A 23435-nucleotide genomic window follows, 5' to 3' on the forward strand; every position below is an offset into this window, starting at 1 on the left:
GCAGTTTCAGTGTAACATTGAAGGAAAACTTCAACAGACCAAAGGATCAAAAGTAAATGGGACATTGTTTTCAAAGAACTGGCGGTAATAAGAGGGGCTGAAATGCCTTTCTTCTACTGTTAGAATCTATGAAATTCTGCAAGCAGTTGCCTCAGAAAAGCTGGTACTCTTTTTGACGTGACCTTTACAACATATAGTCAAATGACCAGACTTGGAGGTTTTGATACAGAATGTTAACCTTAAACATGAAACTCAGTAAGAACAGTCCCAATGAGCAGGCAACTTTGTGTTGCTCAAGACCTGCTCTTTTAATTTAACTCAAATACTATAAAACATTTTAAATACAAAAAAAAGTTTCGATAGGATTATCTGCAGAGTCTTTGACCTCTGAGTTTCAACACGGATGTTATGAGTTGACTTATCATAAAATATTTTGCGTAATGCGGAATCTTTTTTTAAAGAGATGCAGCACAGTAACAGGCCCTTGCCAGAATGGGAATGGGAAGTCAAATTAAAATTAAAGTGGATGGCCACTTGGAGATCCTGCCTTTTGTGGTGGATGAAGTGCTTAATGAAGCAGTTTCCCAATCTACGTCATGTTCTCTGATGTAGAGGAGGGTGCAGCATGTGCACTGGCGACAGAAGATGACCCCAACAGACTCGCAGGTGAAGTGTCGGCTCATTTGGAAGTCAGTTTGGGATCCTGAATGGTGATGAGGGAGGAGATGTAGAGGACTTTTGCCAGTCCCTGCAGCACATCACTAGCCACAGGTCTTCAGTCAGAGAGGCAAACATCTACTACCACTCTCCAATTTGTCATGCCAATATTGAATCCAATTTACTACCCCACCCTGAATGCCAAGAAACTGAGCCTTCTTGACCTGTAGTTATTCCATTAAAGCCAGGACCAACAGGCTCTGGGACAGCTTCTTCCACCAGACCATCAGACTGATTAATTCACTCTGACACAGTCGTATTTCTAAGCTATATTGACTGTTCTGTTGTATATATTACTGTACATACTATTTATTACAAATTACTATAATCTGTACCTCGCACATTTAGACGGTGATGTAACGTAAAGATTTTTACTTCTCATGTATGTGAAGGATGTAAGCAATAAAGTCAATTCAATTCAATTCCCTGCACCTGGAATATGCCAGTTTGTATCTTTCAGTTGTAGACCATGCCTTTTGCTGAAAGACGAGGAGGTTTCAGGCAGAACAATGTGAGTCATTCACCCAGTTGGTGATCTTCCAGCAACTGTCGATGTTTGACCCAGTGTTCATCCCTGGAAACAGTATGCAGAGCATGGACTCCACTGCTTGGGATGACCATTGTCCCCCTTTGCATACCACCTTGGCAAAAATGTTCACGCAGTTCAATTTAGAATCAGAGAATGTATACAGTATACAGCCTGCAATTCCTACTCTTCACAGACATCCACCGGACAAGAACCCAGTAGAATGAACGTGAGAAACAACAGGACACCAAAGACGCCCCCCCCCCCGGCGGACAAGCAGCAGCAGGAGCATCGACCCTTCCCCCACTTGTGCCAAAAGAAGCACCGCCCCCCCCCCAACACCATGCAAGCAATAGCAAAAACCCGCTCAAAGAGACCTAGAGTCCATCAAAAACTACAGGTCCATAACCCAGCTCCTCAGGATCTCAGACAGGCTGTCTCTCCCTCCAGCGAGGGAAAGAGAGGTCACTCTTGCAACAGTAAGGTCAGAGACCAGCAACTCACTGTTCCGATGTTACAATCTTCCATGTCGCTTCTGCAAGCCCGCCAGACTTGAGGATCGACAGGCTCTCACGAGAAAGAGAGAGAAGGAGGGAAGGGGAGGGGAGAGGGGAGATGGAAGGGTGAGAGGGAGGGGGGAAGGGAGAGGGGAGGGGAGAGAGTGAAGGGTGAGGGGGAGGGGAAGGGGAGGGGAGGGGAGAGTGAAGGGTGAGGGTGAGGGGAGGGGGAGAGTGAAGGTGAGGGGGAGGGGTAGGGTGAGGGTGAGGGTGAGGGGAGAAAGGGGAGGGGGAGGGAGATATCACTAAAGTACAAGGACCATCTTCTGACAGCAGCACACACTGCCCGCTGTTTTGATGTTTCAGTCTCCCACATATTGACAAGGGCAGCACTGTTGGGTAACAGTTAACACAACACTTTACAGATCAGGGTCCAGCTGCTGTTGCTGTCTGGAAGGAGCTTGTACGTTCTCCTCGCGACTGTGAGGCTTTCCTCTCAGTGCTGTGGTTTCCTCTCACATTCTGAAGGTGTAGCGGTCAGGAGGTTGTGGGCACCTCGCTGATGCATGGTGACACTTGATGCTGCCTGGCTGAGAGGGTGTGTGCTATCCTGAGAGGCTGGACGTCCTGTGGAGCAGCAGAGACTGAGGGGAAATCTGATAGAGGTTTATAAGATAACGAGGGGCGTAGATAGAGTGGACAGACAGTGTATTTCCCAGGGTTGAAATGTCTAATACCAGAGGGCACGCACTGAAGATGAGAGGGGGTTGATTCATAGGCAGCGTGAGGGGAAAGTTTTTTACTCAGCGAGTGGTGGATGCCTGGTATGGTGGTAGAGGCAAGTACATTAGAAGCTCTTAAGAAACATCTAGATTGGCACATGGATGTAAGGGACATGTGCCTGATCCTCACTTAAGGCTTTTGCATCAATGGAATGACCTCTATGTCCATGATGGAGGCCAGCCTGAGCAGAGGCTAGCACTCAGGGTTGTTTTCTTACTGGATAATATAATTACCCCTCACTCTTACCTCATTGATGATGGTGATGGCTGATTCTTTGTTTGTAGAGATCAGGAGGGTAGTTGCCCCTTCTCCATCACTGTAGAACTTTCCTTCCCGCCTGCGGTGTGTCGGTTTATAGTGAAGATCGGTGTGTGTGGACTGATTCCACTCTTTAGGCTGGGGGACGTTCCACAATGGCACAGCGAGCTGTGACAACTGCAAGGCTGTGGATTGAGTTTAGGAGTTTCCTTCTCCTAGGGAGACTGCCTGGCAAGGCTAACAAGTCCCATCGACCCGGGTTTGGAATCGGAGTTGTCCTTCTGCTGAGCTGACTGCTTGCCAAAGCTGATGAGCCCAGCCTGGCTGCCCAGATATACCGCTGGACACTTGGTCACACCATGACATAGCAAACTCAGTCAGAACAGGGACACCAGGTGAAGGTGTTGCTATGGGCACGGCAGTGTAGGACAGGCCATATCCGAGTGACCTCCTGCATGGCAAGCCAGACAGTGGTCCTGTGGCGAACACTACAGATGGAAAGCAGAGACTATGGGAGATGCTTCACCTTTCTTAAGTGAGCAGGATGTCCAGCCCAGAACTCATCACCATCTCCCAAAGTGCAATCTCCCCTCGCCTAAACCCCAAATGTTAACTCTTGCATCCAACTTATCCTAAGTACCTCCCAAGCGTCCATCCCAACCCCTCTTCTGAACTCAGACACCAAGTCTCTTCGCTTAGTACACTCTTAGAATTAGATTGACCCAGTTTCTTGTGGGTCCTCTGTAAAAGTTCCATTTTCAGTCTACTGAATACCTGACCTCAGTCCAGCCAAATGGAAATTTCTCACACCAACTGGGGTTCCTTTAATAAACTATTCAGGAATTAAGTTCTGAGATTTGTTTTGCTTTAGATTTTAGTTTAATATCTTATTTTTTAAGAATTTCTCTGTGTTTCAGAAACACATCTAGGAAAGTGATTGCAAACACGAGGAAATCTACAGATGCTGGAAATTCAAGTAACACACATCAAAGTTGCTGGCCTGCTGCGTTCACCGACAACTTTGATGTGTGTTGCTAGGAATGTGATTGAGTTGATTTTTGCACTTTCTCTTAAAGCTCACTTTGTGGCAGAGCTCCCTTTGCCCACCTCGTATAAAATGACTGATCCTTTCAACAGACAGGGTCTCGGCGCAGAATCCTCGTGATGGCGTCTGCAAGCTCCCAGTTCAAAGGATCACCAAATACAAGAGGGGATTGTTCATTAGGGCAGCTGCAAACCTACTCTGATTCCTGTTCACTTTTAAAAAAATCATCTGCCCCCGTTTCTCAAAGTCAGTGTAAAATATACAAAATGAGACAGAGAAATAATTTTCCAAATAAGAAGACTTTATTAAGATTCCAACTTAAGAACAAACCAAGAGTCTGGACACATATACATTTTTTTTCTCTCTGAGCCAAGCAATTTCCGCAAAAGCCTTACTAAAATCGACCGCTAAAATTTCCCTATGGTCTGCAAGAACTGGAAAGTCATCTGCTGGCAACGTCACACCAGTGAAAGGTGGCAGCAGACAGTCTAGTACCCGATTGCTCCAGCCACAGCCCCCACAAGTGCAAGAAACTCAGTTTCAAGGCCACAAAGGTTCGGAATATTCTTTTGAATGCTGTTCAAAAACAAATTATTTTTTCCAAAGCTGCATCACCTCTAACACTAAAATTTAGCATGCAACCAAAGCATCCTCAGACCTGTATCTGATGCTGATTCCAGGTGCTTGCCAGCGAATAAGGCACTTCCAGAGTTGGCAGGGATGTTAAATGAGTGAGTGGTGGTCCATTCACATCTTCTATTTCCAAGTCACAAACATTTACTGTACATCCCCTCATCAACTTACTGCAGGGGCATCACATATATTCCCTACATACTAAACACCCAACTTCCACAGTTCTGGTCCCATTATTTTACTGCAAGAGGTGGCCAAAACTTTTCAAATGTTTTTGATTATTAATAGCCTGGAGTATATCATGTGCAACACTATATCGACTTACTTTCAATGGACTTCATCTGGTCAAGAGATAGGTCAGAATTACAGCACCACTGGAAGGAATTAATGTTCTAGGTCTATCAATAACTAGTTTTCAATAGATGAATTTTGGTGCACATACAGCAGGAGTGATAGCTCTCTCTCCCTTGTTAGTGAGAGGGAGAGAGAGCCTGAGGGAAGCCAAACTGCTGGGTGAACAGTGGTTTTTGATGCACTGTAGGTCATGGTCTCTTTGGGCACTTTGCTGTTGCTTGCTGGTGAGTGACGGGGAGGCAAACCCTTTTTGCTAGAATGTGGGGAGGGATGTGGGGAGGGATAAGGGGAGGGTTAATGTTTTGTTGCTGCTTGTGTGTAGGTGGGGGGGGGGGTCTTTTGGATCCTAACATTTTTCCTATCATTCTTTGGGGTTTTTCTTCTATGTCGTGGATGACTGTGAAGAGTAAGAATTTCAGGCTGTATATTGTATACTTTCTCTGATATTAAATAGAACTGTTGAACATGTTGTAGTTTCTAAAAACAAGTCTGAACCAACAGCAGGGGAAACTTGGAAGCAGGTCACTGTGATTATTGCGATTATTACTCGTGATGTGTTGAAGCTGAATTGAGTGAACTAAATACTCAATTCACTCACGTAGCCATTAATGGTGGAGTAAGTTGCCGAACTTCTACTGGCACCGGCGAACCCAAGGCTTCAATGCGTTGCAGCTAGAATATGTGAGCAAGCAGAGAGGGGGCAGCAGTGTACCTCCTTCGCATCACTACACCTGGAACTTAGCTAGAGCCTTTTGCAAAGGGCTCATATCCCACATGTTTGTATCCCAAGCAAGGAACCAGCCAGTGAAGGTCAATGGCTCATTTCCTTGTTTCACAGTAATGATGGGAGTCCCCACGTCTCGTCCAGCCGGGTCAGCTTCCAGGTATTTCTTTGCTGTAAGAAAACAAATGAATGCAAGAGATTAGAAAATTGTTACAGGCTCAGTTTTACATCTGTACTGAATGCTTTCCCCAGTTACTGAAACATCACTCTCCCCCCGCCCCAGCCCCCCGGCTTCTTCTCTCTTCCCCCTCCACTTCTCAAAGTAAATTGAGATAGTCTGGTGAAGAGGCTTGTTGTGTCCGTTCTGGGGCAGCTCACTCACCTTTGGCTCCAAGTAGCTGTTCACATGAAGCCACACCCTGCTACACTGTTTTGACTGGCGGGCTAAACCAGGTAAGGGTAGCTGGTGGGGCCTCCTCCTCCAGTGAGACCAGGACAAGCCGATCCTAGCCTGTGATTTCAGTTCCAGCGGACGGGGCAGGTGAGATCAACAGTGAGATCCGATGGCCAGGAAGGCCGTTCTGCAACTCTTTGCGGAGAGCAAAGGGCATGACTCAGGCACAAAAGAAGTCAAGGTCACCCAATGCAACCAATGTAGACCCCAGTTGTGACGACTATTCATACCACTGGACCCGAACATCCAAGGTTGAGAGGGTGGAACTGGCCCAGTGCTATGGGTTTCCCACTTTAAAAGCTCTCCTCCACAGATTTCACTGCAGTTTCAGAAGAACTATATAAATCTAATTGTCATTGTTGGATACAACAAACAACCAATCAAACTAAATCTAGATAATTGCCAGAACTAGATCACAGAACAAGATTTCTTTGCAGTAAGAAAAGAATCCAGACTTTGTGGGGGCAAAATATTTCCTTAGTCCCCACTACATCTCTTTGCTGTAACTTTAACCCCTCTTGTTTCAAACACTTCTACACTGGGGAAATATTAACTATCCTGGTCTACATTTTTCATGGTCTTATAACCCTAGAAATACTCATGCAACTTTTCTCTTCATCTGTAATTGAACAGGGTTCTGCTGAAATGAGGAAAACACTGAAGCCATAATCTTGTTCAGAAGACAAAATTCAAATAGATTGAGTTAACTCTGATCACATGCACCCGAGATTATTTAGCCTGAATACCACATTCATGTAATATCTGTGAATAGTTCATGGTCAATCCAACCCCTTTAGCACCCTACAATCTTTAGACTGTACAGCAGGTCATTGGGCCAATCTGAATTTGAGTTCAATGTACAAGTGGCCTCCTGATGAGAGATAATGAAGTCCAACAACCATGATGCCTGATACTGAAAAGAGCGAATGGGAATGGAAATGAAGTTAAATAAGGCAGTACATTGACACCTCTGAGGAGTTCACCAATCCTTGTTTAAATGGAAAAGTCAAAAGACTGGCCCTCCACTTCTCCAGCTGACCAAAGCAATGGCTGGTCCTGAATTTTATTGTTTGTAGAAATATGGGGGGGAAGAGAGAAGCCAGTAATTCTGCAAGTCATGTAGGTTATAGTTTTCAAACAAGTGCGACTATGACTGATTTTGCATCTGTATATTCACATCCTCCCCAGCTACCCACCGCACATCAGGGACTCCGACTTCTCCACTTCATTGGCCTCCTTGCCAAGCCAAATAAAGATCTACAAAAGTACAAAGAGAGAGAGAGAGAAAGAAAGATCACACCTCCTGATGGTACAAATGATCACATTACAGCCATTCCAGCAACTAAAATTCACTCATACAAAATTCACAGATCACCACCCAAACATTTGGGATACAGGGGAAGCATGGTAGCGCAGGAGCTAGTGTAACGTTAAGCTGCATCAGCGATTTGGGTTCAATTCCCACTGCTGTCTGTAAGGAGTTTGTACGTCCTCCCCGTGATTGCATGTGTTTCCTTTTGATGCCCCGGTCTCCAACCACATTTCAAAAATGTACGGGTTAGGGGTAAGCTGTGGGCATGCTATGTTGGTGCCAGAAGTGCGGCAACCCTTGCCGATTGTCCTCAGCACATCGGCGTACTGTATTGGTCTTTGACGCCAGTGGTGCATTTCACTGTGTCTTTTGATGTACATGTGACAAATAGAGCTAATCTGCACTTTTCACTCTCACAGAATATAGGTGGCACAGTAGTGTAGCGGTTTGCACAACGCTCTACAGCACCAGTAACCCGGGTTCAATTTCCCCCACTGCCTGTGGGCCGGTTTGCTTCACGGACCGGTTTAATATTGACAATATTCTTGCGGACCGGCCAATCGGGGGGGGGGGTGGTGGGGGGATGTTCAAGTAGGGTTACACTCACCTCAACATGTCTTTTACAGTTAGGGTTGCCAACTTTCTCACTCCCAAACAAGGGACAAAATTAGCAGTCAAATTCCGGGACACTTGTGTTTACCCCAGGAAAGTCTACCATGACCATGAAGCCTTGCGCGGGCACCTGTGTGCACATGCGCATATGTGCTGATTTTTTTCCTCCACAAATCGGTTTTGGCTTCATCTTCCCGACTATACTGTACATACATTATTTCTACTTTATATAGGCTGTGTATTTATCATATCATTCCTGCTTTTATTATATGTTAGTGTTATTTATTTTCGGTTTTATGTATTATTTGGTATGATTTGGTAGGTTATTTTTTGGGTCTGGCTCAAAAAACTTCCCCATATAAATTAACGGTAATTGCTTCTGCGCTTCACGCCATTTCGGCACGAACGGTTTCATAGGAATGCTCTACCTTAGCAGGGGAAATACGGAACAAGGGCGGTCCCGTATGGGACAAACCAATTTAGCCCAATATATGGGATGTCCTGGCTAATACAGGACAGTTGGCAACCCCATGTTCAGGTTCAACAGTGCGTGACAGGGAATGAGGAAAGGTGCAGCTGACTCATATCGTTTCCTCACGGCCCGGTAGCACATGCTCTGCGGCCCGGTACTGGACACGGCCCGGTGGTTGGGGACCGCTGCTGTAAGGAGTTGTACGTTCTCCTCATGATCACGTGGGTTTCCTTCAGTCCCCACAGTCCAAAGACATCCTGTGTGGTATGTCATTGTAAATTGTCCTGTGATTAGGCAAGGATTAAATCAGGGGTTACTGGGCGATGCAGATTGAAGACCCAGAAGGGTCTTCTCAGCACTGTATCTCCATAAATAAATATGATAAAAAGTAAATGCTAATTTCTTTTTCCAACTTTTGTTTCCTGACGCATGCAGAGTCGGTATAGCCTCGTGTGTGTGGGAAAATGCCAACATGAATTCTTTTCTGGTACCCCTCTGGCAACTCTTTGTCCTGCTCCCCTCCCCATAGTCAGAACATTTCCTCCCCCACCACCCACCATGCAGCTGCCAGAGCTGAAATTTATTAATTTATCAAACTGGGGAAATCCTGGGAGCCTGCCAGGGTTACATTTAACCTTTCCTCGGGACTTGAGGCAAATTACTTGTTGGTGCCCGAATAAAGTGAAGGTAGAGCTAACCAGGGGTTGTGGGGATCAGGGAGGGATGTAGGGGCAAGAGAAAGCAGGAGCATTGACACAATTATTTGCTGGGATCACAGGGGGAGCAGCCAGCTGGACTGGAACCTGGTCTGGTACCCAGGGTCATACTGGGAGAGCCAGCCTGGCTAGGAACATAGAGCGTGAACCCTGTTTGAGGGTTACGCACATCCGTACAACTTCAGCACCACCAGAGGGGAGGAACCAGGGTCATGAGATGTAGCCTGGATTTCGCGCAGCCACATTAAAACCACAGGGGAAACTTTGTCAGTGCTTGAGATGCCAAACGAGCCACAACTTACTTGATCCCAAGTGTCCAACAGCATAACGTCATCAACTGCCAGGTCACTCTGTGTGAAGTCTCCCGGGACTTCCTCAATCTAAGTGAAAAAGTACATATTACTCTCAAATCACTCCTGAAAGCCGGCCTGGTAAAGCTTTAAAAATCCCGCAACTCAAAAGGCCTCCACTCACAACAAATGTGCCCGTTTTATTTGAGCATCCGAACAGACGAACTGGGTGAGTAACAACTTCATTTTTCAGTGATTTCGAGGTCTGGTATTCCTTCTTCCCACCGAGCGCTTTCCAGAAACTTTCTGTATTTGGGTAGAAAACAAGAGAGTGAATTATAATCCTTGGATGGAATTTGAACAGTAGTCCTTCCAACTTCCAACTGACAGGTTCCTCCAACTCTCCACATTTCTTCAGCACCACAGAGCACTAGAACCACTGCGAATATTGCATCTGACACCTGCATGGAAACGGTATTACTTGAGGTGGAGATAGGTTTTCAGACATTAAAAGAATCAAGGGTTCTAAGACCATAAGGCATAGGACCAGAATCAGACCCATGGGTCCATTTGGGCCTGCTCCGCCATCCCATCATGGCTGATTTACTATTCCTCTCAACCCCATTCTCCTGCCTTCTCCCCATAACCTTTGACACCCTTAGTAATCTAGAACCGATCAACTTCCGCTCTATACATAGTATGTACTCAATGACTTGGCCTCCACAAGCAACTGTGACAACGAACTCCACCGATTCACCACCCTCTGTCTGAAGAAATTCTTCCTCCTTCCTGTTCTAAAGGGACATCTGACATTGTACCATCTGATCCTCGACTCCCCCACTAAAGGAAACATCCTCTCCACACCCACTCTATTTAGGCCTTTCAGTATTCAATGGGTTTCAATGGCGTCCTCCCTCATTCTTCCAAACTCCAATGAGTACAGACCCAGAGCCATTAAACATTCCTCATATATTTACCCTCTCATTCCCCAGATCAATCTTGTGAAGCTTCTCTGAATCCTCTCCAGTGCCTTAGATAACAGATGCAAGACTGCTCACAATACTACAAGTACAGCCTGACCCTTATGGGGAGCAGGAAGGGGAATGGAACCAAGATCAGAGCAGCTTTAATGGTGTGGGAAGACCGAGTAGTCACAAGAGGATGTCTGGTCTATTTCTGCTCTTATTTCAGATCCTGCCGTGCAACGAGCTGCCAGAGCTGGTGGTAGAGACAGATACAATTAGAAAGCTTAACATTGGACAGGAAAGGGAAAGAGAGAGATACAGGCCTAATACAGGAGGATGGGATTAGTGTAGGCAACATGGTTGGCACAGATGAGTTGGACTGACTATTTTGGTGCCACACAGCTCTACGACTCTAAATTGTGGCAGAGTGATTCTGAAGGACCTATGCCACACCTGTGATAATTCAGAGTAGCAGGATGTCAAGTAAGGTTGCATAGCATAGAAACCATGGGACAATTTGGCCCAGAGGTGTTCTACATGGATAGATCAAAGTTGAAAGTAAATCTATTATCAAAATACATTTGTGTCACCATATACAACCCAGAGATCCATTTTCTTGTGGACATTCACAGTAAATACAAAGAAACAACAAAATAATAATAATAAATAAATAAGCAATATATCTAGATCACGAGATGAAAAATCCTTGAAAATTAGTGCATAGGTTGTGGGAACAGTTGAGTGTTGGGGTGAGTGAAGTTATCCCCTTTGGTTCAAGAGCCTGATGGTTGAGGAGTGATAAGTGTTCCTGAACGTGGTGGTTCCTGTACCTCTTTCTTGATGGCATCAGCAAGAAGCGAGCATGACTTGGGTGGTGGGGGGTCTCTGACGATGGACACTGCTGTCCTGCAATAGCACTCCATGTAGCTGTGCTCAATGATGGGGAGGGCTTTACCCGTAATGGACTGGGCTGTATCTTTCTGAAGGCTTTTCCATTCAAAGGCATTGGTGTTTCCATACCAGGCCGGGAAGCAACCAGTCAATACACTCTCCACTGCAAATCTGCAGAAGTTTGTCAAAGTTTTTGATGACGTGCCCAATCTTTGCAAACTTCTAACACTGCCATGCTTTTGTCATAATGGCATTTATGTGCTGAACCCAGGACAAATCTTCTGAAATGATAAGACCAAGGAACTCCAAATGATACCATCCCATATCACTGTTTCCCTTTGTTACACTTACACAAGAACCTCTGTACATTACATGAAGAGGAAGAAGAACTCAGGGATTTGCGGAATGGAATTAATTGTGTCATAGACAAGGCCAAGTGTCTCTTCCACACTACATAGTTTCTTGCTCATTTGATTCAACTGGTTTACACTCAGGAGATTCATCTCCCAGCACTCTTCATCTGACACCACCTACCCAGCCCTCCAGAGAGAGAGGAGATCTGTCCTGAAGTTGGGGGACTGTCCATGTGCGTGGGTGAGTGGGTAGGAGGGAGGAAGGGACCTCGACCTGTTCTGCGTTGTTCTGTTGAGTGTTGTGGGCATGCTGTATTGGTGCTGGAACGTGTGGCGGTTTGCCTCCAGTCCAGCCTTAGGTATGTTGGTTGTTAACACAAATGAAGCATTTCACTGTATTTCCATGTAGGTAACAGGCCATTATAGCAGAATTAGGTCATTTGGATCATCGAGTCTACCCTGTAATAAATAAATCTGAGTCTATTCACCATAACTACTCTTTGCTAGTGAAGTTTGTACTCTAAGCACACCCTGATGAATGAAAAAGTACAAAAAGAAAAGCAATCCTTTGTCTTAAAGGAATAGAAAACATCACCTGGTTCTTTTCCTTCTTGGATCTCTTTTAGACTTCCCCCCAAAACACTGGTCACTGCCTTGGCAGTCTTTAATTCACCATCACTAGCACCCAGGCCTTTCCAAATATATGTCTCCTGAGGGGTCTTTAGCACAAACGTATCATTGCTGTTGAGAGACTTGGCATCACTATTTACCTGCAAATCATAAACATAAATGTCAGCTGTTATAATGTACCAGCAACCCAAAGATGGGCAATAATTTCTTAAAATAAAGCCCCTTAAATAGTTTCAAACCTTTTCAGCTTTCTTAACAAAAAGGTTCAAATAGATCAATATCAGAGAATGTATAAAGTATACAACCTGAAATTCTTACTCTTCACAGATATCCATGAAACAAGAAATCCAATAGATCAAATGACAAAAACATCAAACCCCAAAGCCCTCCTCCCCCCACGCACAAGCGTCAACCCTCCCCCTCCCCCCACATGAACAGTAGAGGCACTGACCCCCCCCCACCCCCACTCAGCATCTTGGTATCTCAGACAGGCTCTCCCTCACCCCCCCCGTACCCCCGCCCATCGAGGAAGAGAGAGGTCGCCCCTGTAACACAAGAATGGAGACCAGCAACTTGCTGTTCCAATGTACATAGAAGGCCACTTAGCCTAAAGGGTCCATGCTGGCTGTCAGAGATTTCTTCATGGGACTTATTTGCATGGGATTGCACAGTGATGGAGAGAGTATTAAATCATAAACACAAGAAATTCTGCAGCTGCTGGAAATCTTGGGCCACACACACAAAATTCTTGAGGAACTCAGAAGGCCGGGTAGTGTCTATGGAGAGGAATAAACCGTTGATGTTTCAGGCCGAGACCCTTGCTCAGGACTGGAAAGGAAGGGGGAAGATGCCAGAATAAGAAGTGGGGGAGGGGAAGCAATTCAAACAAGCAAGTGAGGCCAGGTCAGTACGAAGATGGGTGGGCAGGAAGGTGGAAATGAAGTAAGAAGCCGGGAGGTGATAGGTGGAAGAGGTAAAGGACTGAAGAAAGAGGAATCTGATAGGAGGGGACAGTGGACCATTGAAGAAAGGAAAGGAGAAGGGAAACCAGAGGGAGGTGAACAGAAGAGAAGGTGTGAGAGGGGAAGCGGAATGGGCAATGGAAAAAATAGAGGAGGGGAGAACAAGGAGAGAAAGGAGACAGCAGTGACAGGACTGCACTGCTGGAGACATGGTCTGTCTCTGACCTCATCTGAATGCTGAATTCTTTCTCATGGTCGCTGGGTGCCACGGCTCCCCTTGCCCCACCACAATTTTAAACTCCATTTCCCTCCAACGTACCTGCCTGCGTCATGGCCTTGGCTCAGGTCCCAACTAGCAACTGCCAGACTTCCAACTTCTCAGCCCTTCTCCTGTTTGCTGCATCCCAACCCATCAGCTTAAAACCAGCATGCAGCAGATCTGGCACCATTTCAAACGGAGAATTAAAGAACACTGCAGCACAGAAATGGGCCCTTCAACCCATCTAGTCCATGCCGTACTATAACTCTGCCCAGACCCATCAACCTGCACGCACTTCATTAACTCTTCATAACCCTCCCATCCATGCACTTTGACCGATCATTCTTACTCCCTTCCACGCAGTTCACGGCGTTAGGACACGGGCGATGTCACCTTTGCATTCCCTTCACTTCACTCACCTCAACGGCTCTGCAAGCTCCCGTTGAGCTCATCCTGATGTGGAAAAGCCGTACTGATGCCGTAGGGGTCTGGCCACCCTTCCTGGAGGTCCCGCCGAGGTGCACGATGAGTGGTCTGTCTTTAAATATGCTCAGCAGATGAGGAGGCTCCTGACCCTGAGTGACCCGCACCTAGGAGACAAGGAGCAGCCCCCTTTCAGTAACAATAACCCCGTTGGGGAAAAAAAAACTTTGGTTCCAACCTACAGCAAGCAAGGCAGTGAACTCGGTGAGAAAGCACTGGTATGATGCAAGAAGTAGGAGATCATGTTCCAGTGAAAAAAAGAAAGACTAGCCTTACTTGTCAAATGTGTATCGAAATAAACATCATTTGCATCAAAGACCAGAACAGTCTGAGGGGGCAGTACCACGTGGCACTCACTTTCAGTGCCAGTACATAGCATGCCCACAATTTACTAACCCGTACATCTTTGTAATGTGGGAGGAAACCCACATGGTCATGTGGAGAACGTACAGACTCTTTATGGACAGTGGTGAGAATTGAACCCCTACACTACCATGCCACAGTGGAAAGGAGGAGGATGGGCAAAGGCCCCGATGTGTCCAGTCAGCTAATCCCACCCAAGCAAGGTGGTGACTGTGAACCCGGCCATGTGTTGCGTGCTGCTTACAACATCTGCAGCCTGGAGCTTCCCTTTAAACAACGTACTTTTGAACTGTCTTAATGAACAAGTGATTTCCCACAACCTGTCGACTGACTTTCAAAGACTCTTCATCTCAGGATCTCAATACTTACTGCTTAGTCATTTGTTATTACTACCTCTTTTGTATCTGCAGAGTTTGTTGTCTTTTGCACATCGGTTATCTGTCAATCCTGTTGGGTGCGGTCTTTCATTGATTCTATTGTGCTTCTTTCGGATTTACTAAGTATGCCCAGAAGAAAATGAACCTCAGGGTAGTATATGCTGACATATATGTACTTCAATAATAAGTTTACTTTGAACTTTGAATTGCCCTCACTTCAGTGGAAGCATGCTAATGAAATTGCTAGTGTGCATTTCAATGCAGGTGGAACGTTTTGGGAGGAAGAGTCCTCAAGACAAGGCAAGACAGCGGCTATACTTTATCAGGAGTTTGAAGAGATTTGGCATGTCAACAAATAAACTCAGAAACTTCTATAGTTGTACCATGGAGAGCATTCTAACAGGCTGCATCACTGTCTGGTATGGAGGGGCTACTGCACAGGACTGAAGGAAGCTGCAGAGGGTTGTAAATCTAGTCAGCTCCATCTTGGGTACTAGCCTACAAAGTATCCAGGACATCTTCAGGGAGCAGTGTCTCAGAAAGGCAGCATCCATTATAAAGGACCTCCAGCACCCAGGGCATGCCCTTTTCTCACTGTTACCATCAGGTAGGAGGTACAGAAGCCTGAAGGCACACACTCAGCGATTCAGGAACAGCTTCTTCCCCTCCGCCATCCGATTCCTAACTGGACATTGAATCTTTGGACACTACCTCACTTTTTAAAAAAAATACAGTATTGCTGTTTTTTCACTTTTTAAAAATCTATTCAATATACGTAATTGATTGATTTATTTATTATTTTATTTATTTTTTTCTCTCTGCTGGAATAAGTATTGCATTGAACTGCTGCTGCTAAGTTAACAAATTTCACTTTACATTCCGGTGATAATAAACCTGATTCTGATTCATACAAGTTTTCAAGCAAGGACAGTTCCTGCGAACATTGCACATAGAGCTTATGGAGAGATACAGCATGGAAACAGGTCCTTCAGTCCATCGAAGGTGGCTAACCATCAAGCACTCATTTACTAATCCAAATGTATTACTTTTATTCTCTTCACTTACTCATCAAACTCATCAAATTTGATCAAAACACACATAAAATGCTAGAGGATCTCAGCAGGTCAGGCAGCATCGATGGAAATGGACAGACAGTCAACATTTCTGGCTGACACCCTTCTTCAGGACTGAGAGGGAAAGCACAGTGGGGGAGCAGAGAGAGAGTTTCACTGAACACGTGTCAAAAAGAAGATTTAAACTTCTTCAGGGTAGGCATTCCTTGAAGAGACTTTACAGTGAATCGGCAAATCATAAACAAGAGAAAGTTTGCAGATGCTGGAAATCCAAAGCAACACACACAAGATGCTGGAGGAACTCAGCAGGTTAGGCAGCATCTATGAAAATGAATAGATAGTCAACGTTTTGGGCCAAAACCCTTCTTCAGGACTGATGTTCATCTACAGACTTGGGACAACTTACAATGGCCAATTAATGTACCAAGCTCCACGTCTTTGCCAGAGGAGAGAACTGATAGAATTTTATAAGATCACGCGCAGTATAGATTCTGGCTGTCTAACCTGTGCTTCTCCCCGAGGGAGGACGGCATAGTAGCATAGTGTTAGTGCAAGGCAGCAACCCCAGGTTCAATTCCACTGCTGTCTGTAAGGAGTTTGTACGCTCTCCCCGTGACCGCCTAGGTTTCCTCCGGGTGCTTTCAAAGTCCAAAGACATGCAGGTTAGTAGGTTAATTGGCCACATGGGAGCAACTGGGTGGTGAGGCCTTGTTTGGCCAGAAGGGCCTGTAACCATGCAGAATATCGAAGATAAAAAATGCCAAATACTAGCGAGCAAGCACTTTCGACAAGAAGGGAACGTTTATAGGGGAAGTGTCGGGCAAGATTTTTTAAAATCCAGAGTGGTGGGTACCTGGAACACACCGCCAACTGAGGTAGAAGAAACAGGTACAATAGAGATGTTCAATAGGCTTTTTGATAGGCACATGAATACGTAGGAAATGGAGGAATATGGATCATGTGCTGGCAGGAGGGATTAATTCAGTATCACAATCAGAATCAGGTTTTTTATCACTGACGTACGTCGTGAAACTTATTGTTCTGTGGTAGCAGTACAGTGCAATACATGAATATACTATAAAATACAATAAGAAATATATATAATTAAATATGTAGAGTGAAAAGAGAACTAATAGTGAGGTCGTGTTCATGGGTTCATTGTCCATTCAGAAACTGATGGTGGAGGGGAAGAAAGTGTTCCTAAAATGTGGAGTGTGTGTCTTCACGCTCCTGTACCTCTTTTCTGATGGTAGTACTGAGAAGACAGCATGTCTTGGGCACTGCCTTTCGGAGGCATCACCTGTTGAAGATGTCCTCAGTGGTGGGGAGGCCAATGCTATGATGGAACTTGCAGAGTTTGCAAACCTCTGCAGCTTTTACTAAATGTGTACAGTGGCCCCCTCCTTACCCAACTGCGATGCAACCAGTCAGACCGCGGGCTGAAGGGTCTGTTCTCTGTACCTTCCTCCTTTGGCTTGGTGTGCACGGTCCAACTACCATTTTTGCTCTGCATCCAAACAGAATCAACTCTACCAAAGGCAAGCACTACGTAGACAAATCTATTTGATTGAAATATATAGCTTCTACTTCAATTGCCAGAAGTGGAACACATTTAGATTTGATTACCACATGTATATTGGAATGTAAAGTGAAATGTGTCATTTGCGCCAACAACCAACATGACCTAAGGATGTGCCAGGGGCAGCCCGCAAGGGTCACCACGCATCCCGCGCCAACACAGCATGCCCACAATGCTCGGCAGAACAACACAGAGCACAACGGGCAACAGAACAACAACAAAACAACAAGCCCCTTTCCTCTCCCCCACCCACATACATGGACAGTCCGCCAACTCCATGACAGGGCTCTGGCCTCAGCCATTGGGCCACAACCTCCGGACTTCCAATCGGCCTTTGGGCCTCGAACTTCAGTTTCAACCCCTGGACTAGCTGATGACAGTTCCCCATTTTAAATGTTAATAAACAGAAATACTCGAGTAAACGTATGATTGATAGACCTAACGAGGGTCAGTACATACCTGGACAGGCAAATCTTTCATCTGCTGATCAAGTTCAACTGCAAGGGCAGCTGATGCTCCAAGTTCATCTGTTGTAGCCTTGCTGCCTTGCCTTAAAAAGTAAACAAGCATTTAAAAAAAATATCCCGGCTAGCTTTCCTAGTCTGTCCAAAATGACCTCTTATGTGCACATGAACGAAGGCTTACCAAATGTAAATGAGATGCTTCTGTGTGTCACCCGACTTGTAAGAGTACAGGATAAGGTAGCAGTCTCCACCGTAGAACTGCCCGTAAGATGAAGAGTCCACAGGCTCTTTCTTGAACTCCTCAATCCGCCAAATCTGCAGGAAGACAGTGAAGACATTTTCATCCAGCCCACCAACTCCAGACCCTTGTGCATGAAGGTTCAATCTGCCCTGCCAACTATTGACTTGTTACCTGGACCTTGCCCGACCCGTCATCCACCATGTTGTATTGTGCGGCCATGGCTGGCGATTCATGAAGCTTCGTGACATCAAAGGGGATTGACTTGATTTTGGCAACACTGCCAATGGTGTACACTTTCCCAAGCCCTTCAGTCTGGCCTACCACCTTCCAGTCGGAAAAGAATTGAGTGAACAATGGTGTCTCACCATTCTCTGCGAGAATTTCGATCTGTAAAAGAAGGAAAGAGTGGAGTTTCTGTTTATCGCGGATTTAACCAAATCAACAAGTAGATTAACAATTATCCGTGTTCCACTGGGCCAAATAAGATGCACCTCAAGTAAGATCCATCAGTACAGTGAGATAAACACAAAATTTGCTGCAGATGCAGGAGGTCTTCAGAAACACACAAAAAGTGAAGGAACTCCGCAAGTCTTTCACTGCTACCGGAGGAAGATCCCTGCATTTCGATGGTCTCATCTCTCTCTCGATGCTGTCGGAGGATGGTGCCAGATTTGTGGGTCTTGGGCAAGGTTTATTGACGTGGTTTGTGGACTGGACTGTAGTTCACGTTATGATGTGTTTCTGGCTTTGGTCACTCCTTTTTTTGTTGTAACACACCCAAAATGCCGGAGGAACTCAGTGGGGCAGGCAGCACCTATGGAAATGCCAACTGTTTACTCTTCTCCATAGGCGCTGCTTGGATTTCCAGCATCTGCAGACTTTCTCTTTTCTTGTTGCTATTTTGGGCGATTTTGAATCGGGGCAGCTTGCACATTATGAACACTGAGCTGAGCTGAATATGCCTGGACTCTTCCAACTTTGTGTTTTATACTATTTTGCTTTGTGCTCACTTTTTTGTTGTAGCTTGCAAAATTTGTTTTTTTCTTGCATGTGGGGGGTTGGGGGGTGTTGATGCTTTTCTTTCCATTGGCTCCATGGTTTTCTCTGTTTTGTGACTGTCTGTGGGAAGACAAACCTCAAGGTTGTATACTGCATATATACTTCAATAATAAACGCATATGGAATCTTTGAAGTCAGGCAACATCTATGGAGGGGAATAAACAGCCAACGTTTTGGGCCGAGGCCCTTCAGCTTCATAGATGCTGCCCGACTTGCTGAGTTCCTCCAGCATTTTATACATGTTACTCAAGAGTTTCAGCATCTCCAGAATTTCTTGTGTGTAATGTTTTAGGTTTTTTTTAAACAGTAGATAAATCAAGGGAGTGGACATAACTAGCCAGCCAGAGCCACACCACACCCTCTGCCTACCTTCCTATCCCTCTGATACAACGTGTAACCTTCAGCATTCAGTTCCCAACTGCACCATCCTTCAGCCATGATTCAGTGATGGCCACAATATCATACCTGACAAACTGTAATAGCGCAACAAGATCATCCACCTTATTTCTTTTACTCCGTGCATTGAGATATAACACTTTGAGTACTGTATTTGCTACCCTTTTTCATTCTGCATCCCTAATACACTGATCCTCACCCTGCTGGCTGCAATTATGTCCTATCATCTGCCTTCCCTTCCTGACAGTCTGACTGCATGCAGTCTTTCCCTTTTTACCATCCAGCCCCATCCTATCCTGAGTCCCTTCACTCTGGTCCCCATCTCCTGCCAAATTAATTTAAACCCTCCCCAACAGCTCTAACAAACCAGCCCATGAGAATATTGGTCCCCCTCAGGTTCAGGGGCAACCCTTCACTTTTGAACAGGTCATACCTCCCCCAGAAGAGATCCCAATGATCCAAAAACCTGAAGCCCTGCCCCCTGCACCCCCCCCCCACCGCATCAGCTTCTCAGCCACGCATTTATCTGCCAAATCATCCTGTTTCTACCCTCACTGGTGCGTGGCACAGGCAGCAATCTAGAAATTACTACCCTGGAGGTCCTGCTTCTCAGCTTTCTGCCTAGCCCTCTAAATTCTCTCTTCAGGACCTCTTTGCTTTTCCTTACTATGTCGTTGGTACCAATATGTACCAAGACATCTAGCAGCTCTCCCTCCCCCTCCAAAATGCTGTGGTCGTGATCCCAGACGACATATCAGATGTCTTAATACGGGACGAGGTTGAAAGAACCAAAGTAACTGTGGCACGCCACTGTACTGTGGAGGCATGAGCTGCCACAAACAAAGCCCGTTTTGGAGTGGGGAACTTCAAAATGAGGCACAAAGCTCCTTGTTTGCTTTTACCAAGGCCCTGCTACTGCTTTCAGTTCTGGTACAGAATCCCTCACCCAACCTTGCCCAATATGGCTAGTCCATGCATCTGTGGCTATCTGAAGGACAAGTACTCTTAAAAATAAATGTTGGCACGTAACACAGTTACTGTAGCTTTGATCTGCATATCTGACCAGTGGATCTATGTTAAATGCAAAAAAAATGAGTAAAAATTAAGGAGACAAATTTCACACAGCAGTCTGATAAATCATGCACACTGACTCACACACACATCTACCCAACGACCACAGCTATATGGAAATTGAGCATTTCAGCTTCTATTGAAAGAGGAAATGCACCCTTACAGAATTCAATGCTAGGAGAAACGGGTAGCTGTACAAAAACGTATACCCACAATAAACAGAGCGGGAAGAAGTGAGGCTGAAGGATTCATCTCTGGTATGTCCACCCAGGAGCTAACAGACTTTCAAACTAAATTAAATGGACCGGAATGCATTGACGTCAAAAGTGAGAGGTCAGATTTCACCCCACCATTAATCTGCATTTGGGGATTAATCTTCTGGTGAACTTTCTGGAGTCTGTCCATGTTGAATTATTTGATAGTTTACGGGATGCAGTTTTAAGGGGTTCCCTTATTCACTTTCAGTGCAACATGGCAGAGCAAATGCTGAGGGGTGGGGAAAGGGGGGAACAACTTTTTTTAAATTACTCTTCCTTTTATATTTCCACAGGATTACCAAGTAGTTAGGGCAGATGAGGAGAAACATACAAAGAAATTCCTCTACAATGCTTACTCCCCATTAGTCCTGTAAATAAGATAACACAGCAGCTAAAATGAGTGCGGTAATTTTCTATTAAAATGCGCACTTGACTGAGATTTAATTATGGTCACTAAAGTCTATCTTGTAGCCACAGTAACCTGATCAAAAACTACTCAAGGAAAGAATTGATTGGAGAGGTTGTGGACTCCATTTGGGGGACTTTAGGGTTAACGTTGCACGTGTTCCTGGTTGCTGGTTACTCTTTTTACTCTTTTGCCTTTGCTGCTTTTGAGTGGCGTGATCAGGGGCAGTCGATGCTGTCTGGGGCGCTTCAGCGAAGAAACCCTTGCCCTGTCACCTGCAACGGGCTACCAGTGCCACGCTGAACTGCACGAAACTGAATACTACTGGGCTTGTGGTTTGACGTTTGATATCCTCTGTGCTTTTTGCCGATTGCGCAATTAGTTCTTTTCTCATGCTTTGGGTGTGTGTTGTTTTCTTGAACGGGTTCCATGGCGTTTCACTGTTTCGTGGCTGCCTGCAGGAGAACGCATCTCAGAGTTGTATATTGTATACATATCTTGGTAATAAATGTACTTTGAATCTTCGAATCCTACTTTTATATTTAAAGTAAGATGCTCATAATCCTTTTGCAAATGATCCTCACTTTCGGGGACTCTACAACTCATGTTCTCAATATTATTTATTATTATTAGTTTTCTGTAATTGCTCAGTTTGACTTCTAATGCACATTGGTTGTCTGTCGGTCTTTGGAGTTTTTCATTCGTCCTTTTGTGTTTATATGCATCTACTGTGAATGCCCGCAAGAAAATGGATCTCAAGGTAGTATATGGTGATATGTAGCATGTACTTCGTTAATAAATTTACTTTGAATCATATATGGCTTCTTGCTTTTGACACATGAAATGACAGAACATTTCCACAGTTGCAGTCACATACCATTAGCTCCAATTGATGAATGAAATGCTGGAAAGTTGTCATTTACCCGTGTATTTTTTGAATAGTTCTTTGTGTTAACGAAGAACTCGCATGTTTCAAATCCAGCCTTCCGTTCAGACTTGCTAGCAGATTTTCCTAAGGAGAGAAATACTTGTTTATCTATGAGCTCTAAGGAATTTAACCCAAATTACATCTGACTCATCATTTATGAAGTCATTACCCCCTAAGGCAGGGGGTTCCCAACCTTTTTCATGCCATGGACCCCTCCCCCTAAATGCCAGCAGGACTAATCGCCACAACAGGCCTCTTGTCGAAACATAAGCAGAAGAAGTCAAAAAGGATCCTCTGCATGTTACACGAGAACAATCATGTTAAACCCGGTGAAAATTAATGGGAGTTAGCTTTTCTTTTGCTGCCTCTTGTTAAGGTAGCGTACATCATATAATTAGATGTCATTTAAAACTTCTGAAGTAGACTGCATGCACTTTAATGAAAATTCAGCTTGCCGCACACAGCCAATTAACTGTTCCTTACGAGTAGCACCATTTCAGAATTTTTCAAAATGACGCCTCCTGTTTAAAATGGGAATTTGCTAAGTGCCAGCAACACTCGCATAAATCATCAATCATGCACTGTCTTGCAGAGGCTTCATCTTTAAAAGCTTTGGTTAGTCCGTATTTAGAATATTGTGTCCAGATCTGATCATCTCTATTTCCTTTTTTCTCTTCCATAGCTACACAGTTTGCTGGGTTTTGCACATCGCTTGTTTGTCCGCCCTGTTTGACATGGTCTTTCGTTGATTTTATTATGTTTCCTATATCTACTGAGTATGCCCCCAAGAAAATGAATCTCAGGGTTGTATATAGTGATATATATAGAATATGGAAGACTACAGCCTAGGAACTGGTCCTTTGGCCCTCAATGTTGTGCTGAATCAGCTAAAAAGCAAATCAAAACACCCAAACACTAATCCCTCCTGCCTACACAATGTCCATATCCGTCCATCTTCCTCACCTCCATGTGCCTATCCAAACGTCTCGTAAAAGCCTCTACCACCATAACCGGGCAGCACATTCCAGTCATCCACCACTCGCTGAGTAAAAAGAACTTGCCCCTCACATCCTCTTGAACCGCCTTTGACAATAAATTTACTTTGAACTTTGTTATAGGAAGGAAGTGGATGCTCTTGTGTCTCCATGGTGACAACTGCCTCATCATCAGATTAAATTGTAAATCATTGAAATCAATTCAAATAAAAACATTAAACTATTTCATAATATTTTCTTAATTGGGACAAGTAACAATAACTTGGATAACTTTGCCTTAAATAAACAGG

The 23435-nt window shown here is 45.0% G+C and overlaps 1 protein-coding gene across 1 annotated transcript in view; it reads right to left on the bottom strand.

Annotated features, from left to right (window-relative positions):
• Window positions 1-4106: 4106 nt before the first annotated feature.
• scinlb (scinderin like b) overlaps window positions 4107-23435 on the bottom strand; it is a 43967-nt gene continuing 24638 nt past the window's right edge. Inside the window, exons 8-17 of the mRNA XM_063064637.1 lie at window positions 22146-22234; window positions 18205-18420; window positions 17974-18107; window positions 17788-17878; window positions 13873-14043; window positions 12198-12372; window positions 9578-9699; window positions 9406-9483; window positions 7188-7248; window positions 4107-5708 (exon numbers count right to left, since the gene is read on the bottom strand). Of these exons, the coding sequence (XP_062920707.1) occupies window positions 5539-5708; window positions 7188-7248; window positions 9406-9483; window positions 9578-9699; window positions 12198-12372; window positions 13873-14043; window positions 17788-17878; window positions 17974-18107; window positions 18205-18420; window positions 22146-22234 (1307 nt within the window). The 3' untranslated portion in view covers window positions 4107-5538. The remainder of the gene's footprint in view (window positions 5709-7187; window positions 7249-9405; window positions 9484-9577; window positions 9700-12197; window positions 12373-13872; window positions 14044-17787; window positions 17879-17973; window positions 18108-18204; window positions 18421-22145; window positions 22235-23435) is intronic.

The sequence above is a fragment of the Mobula hypostoma genome, chromosome 12 (genome assembly GCF_963921235.1).
Source record: "Mobula hypostoma chromosome 12, sMobHyp1.1, whole genome shotgun sequence".
In the NCBI taxonomy this organism is placed as follows: Eukaryota; Metazoa; Chordata; class Chondrichthyes; order Myliobatiformes; family Myliobatidae; genus Mobula; species Mobula hypostoma.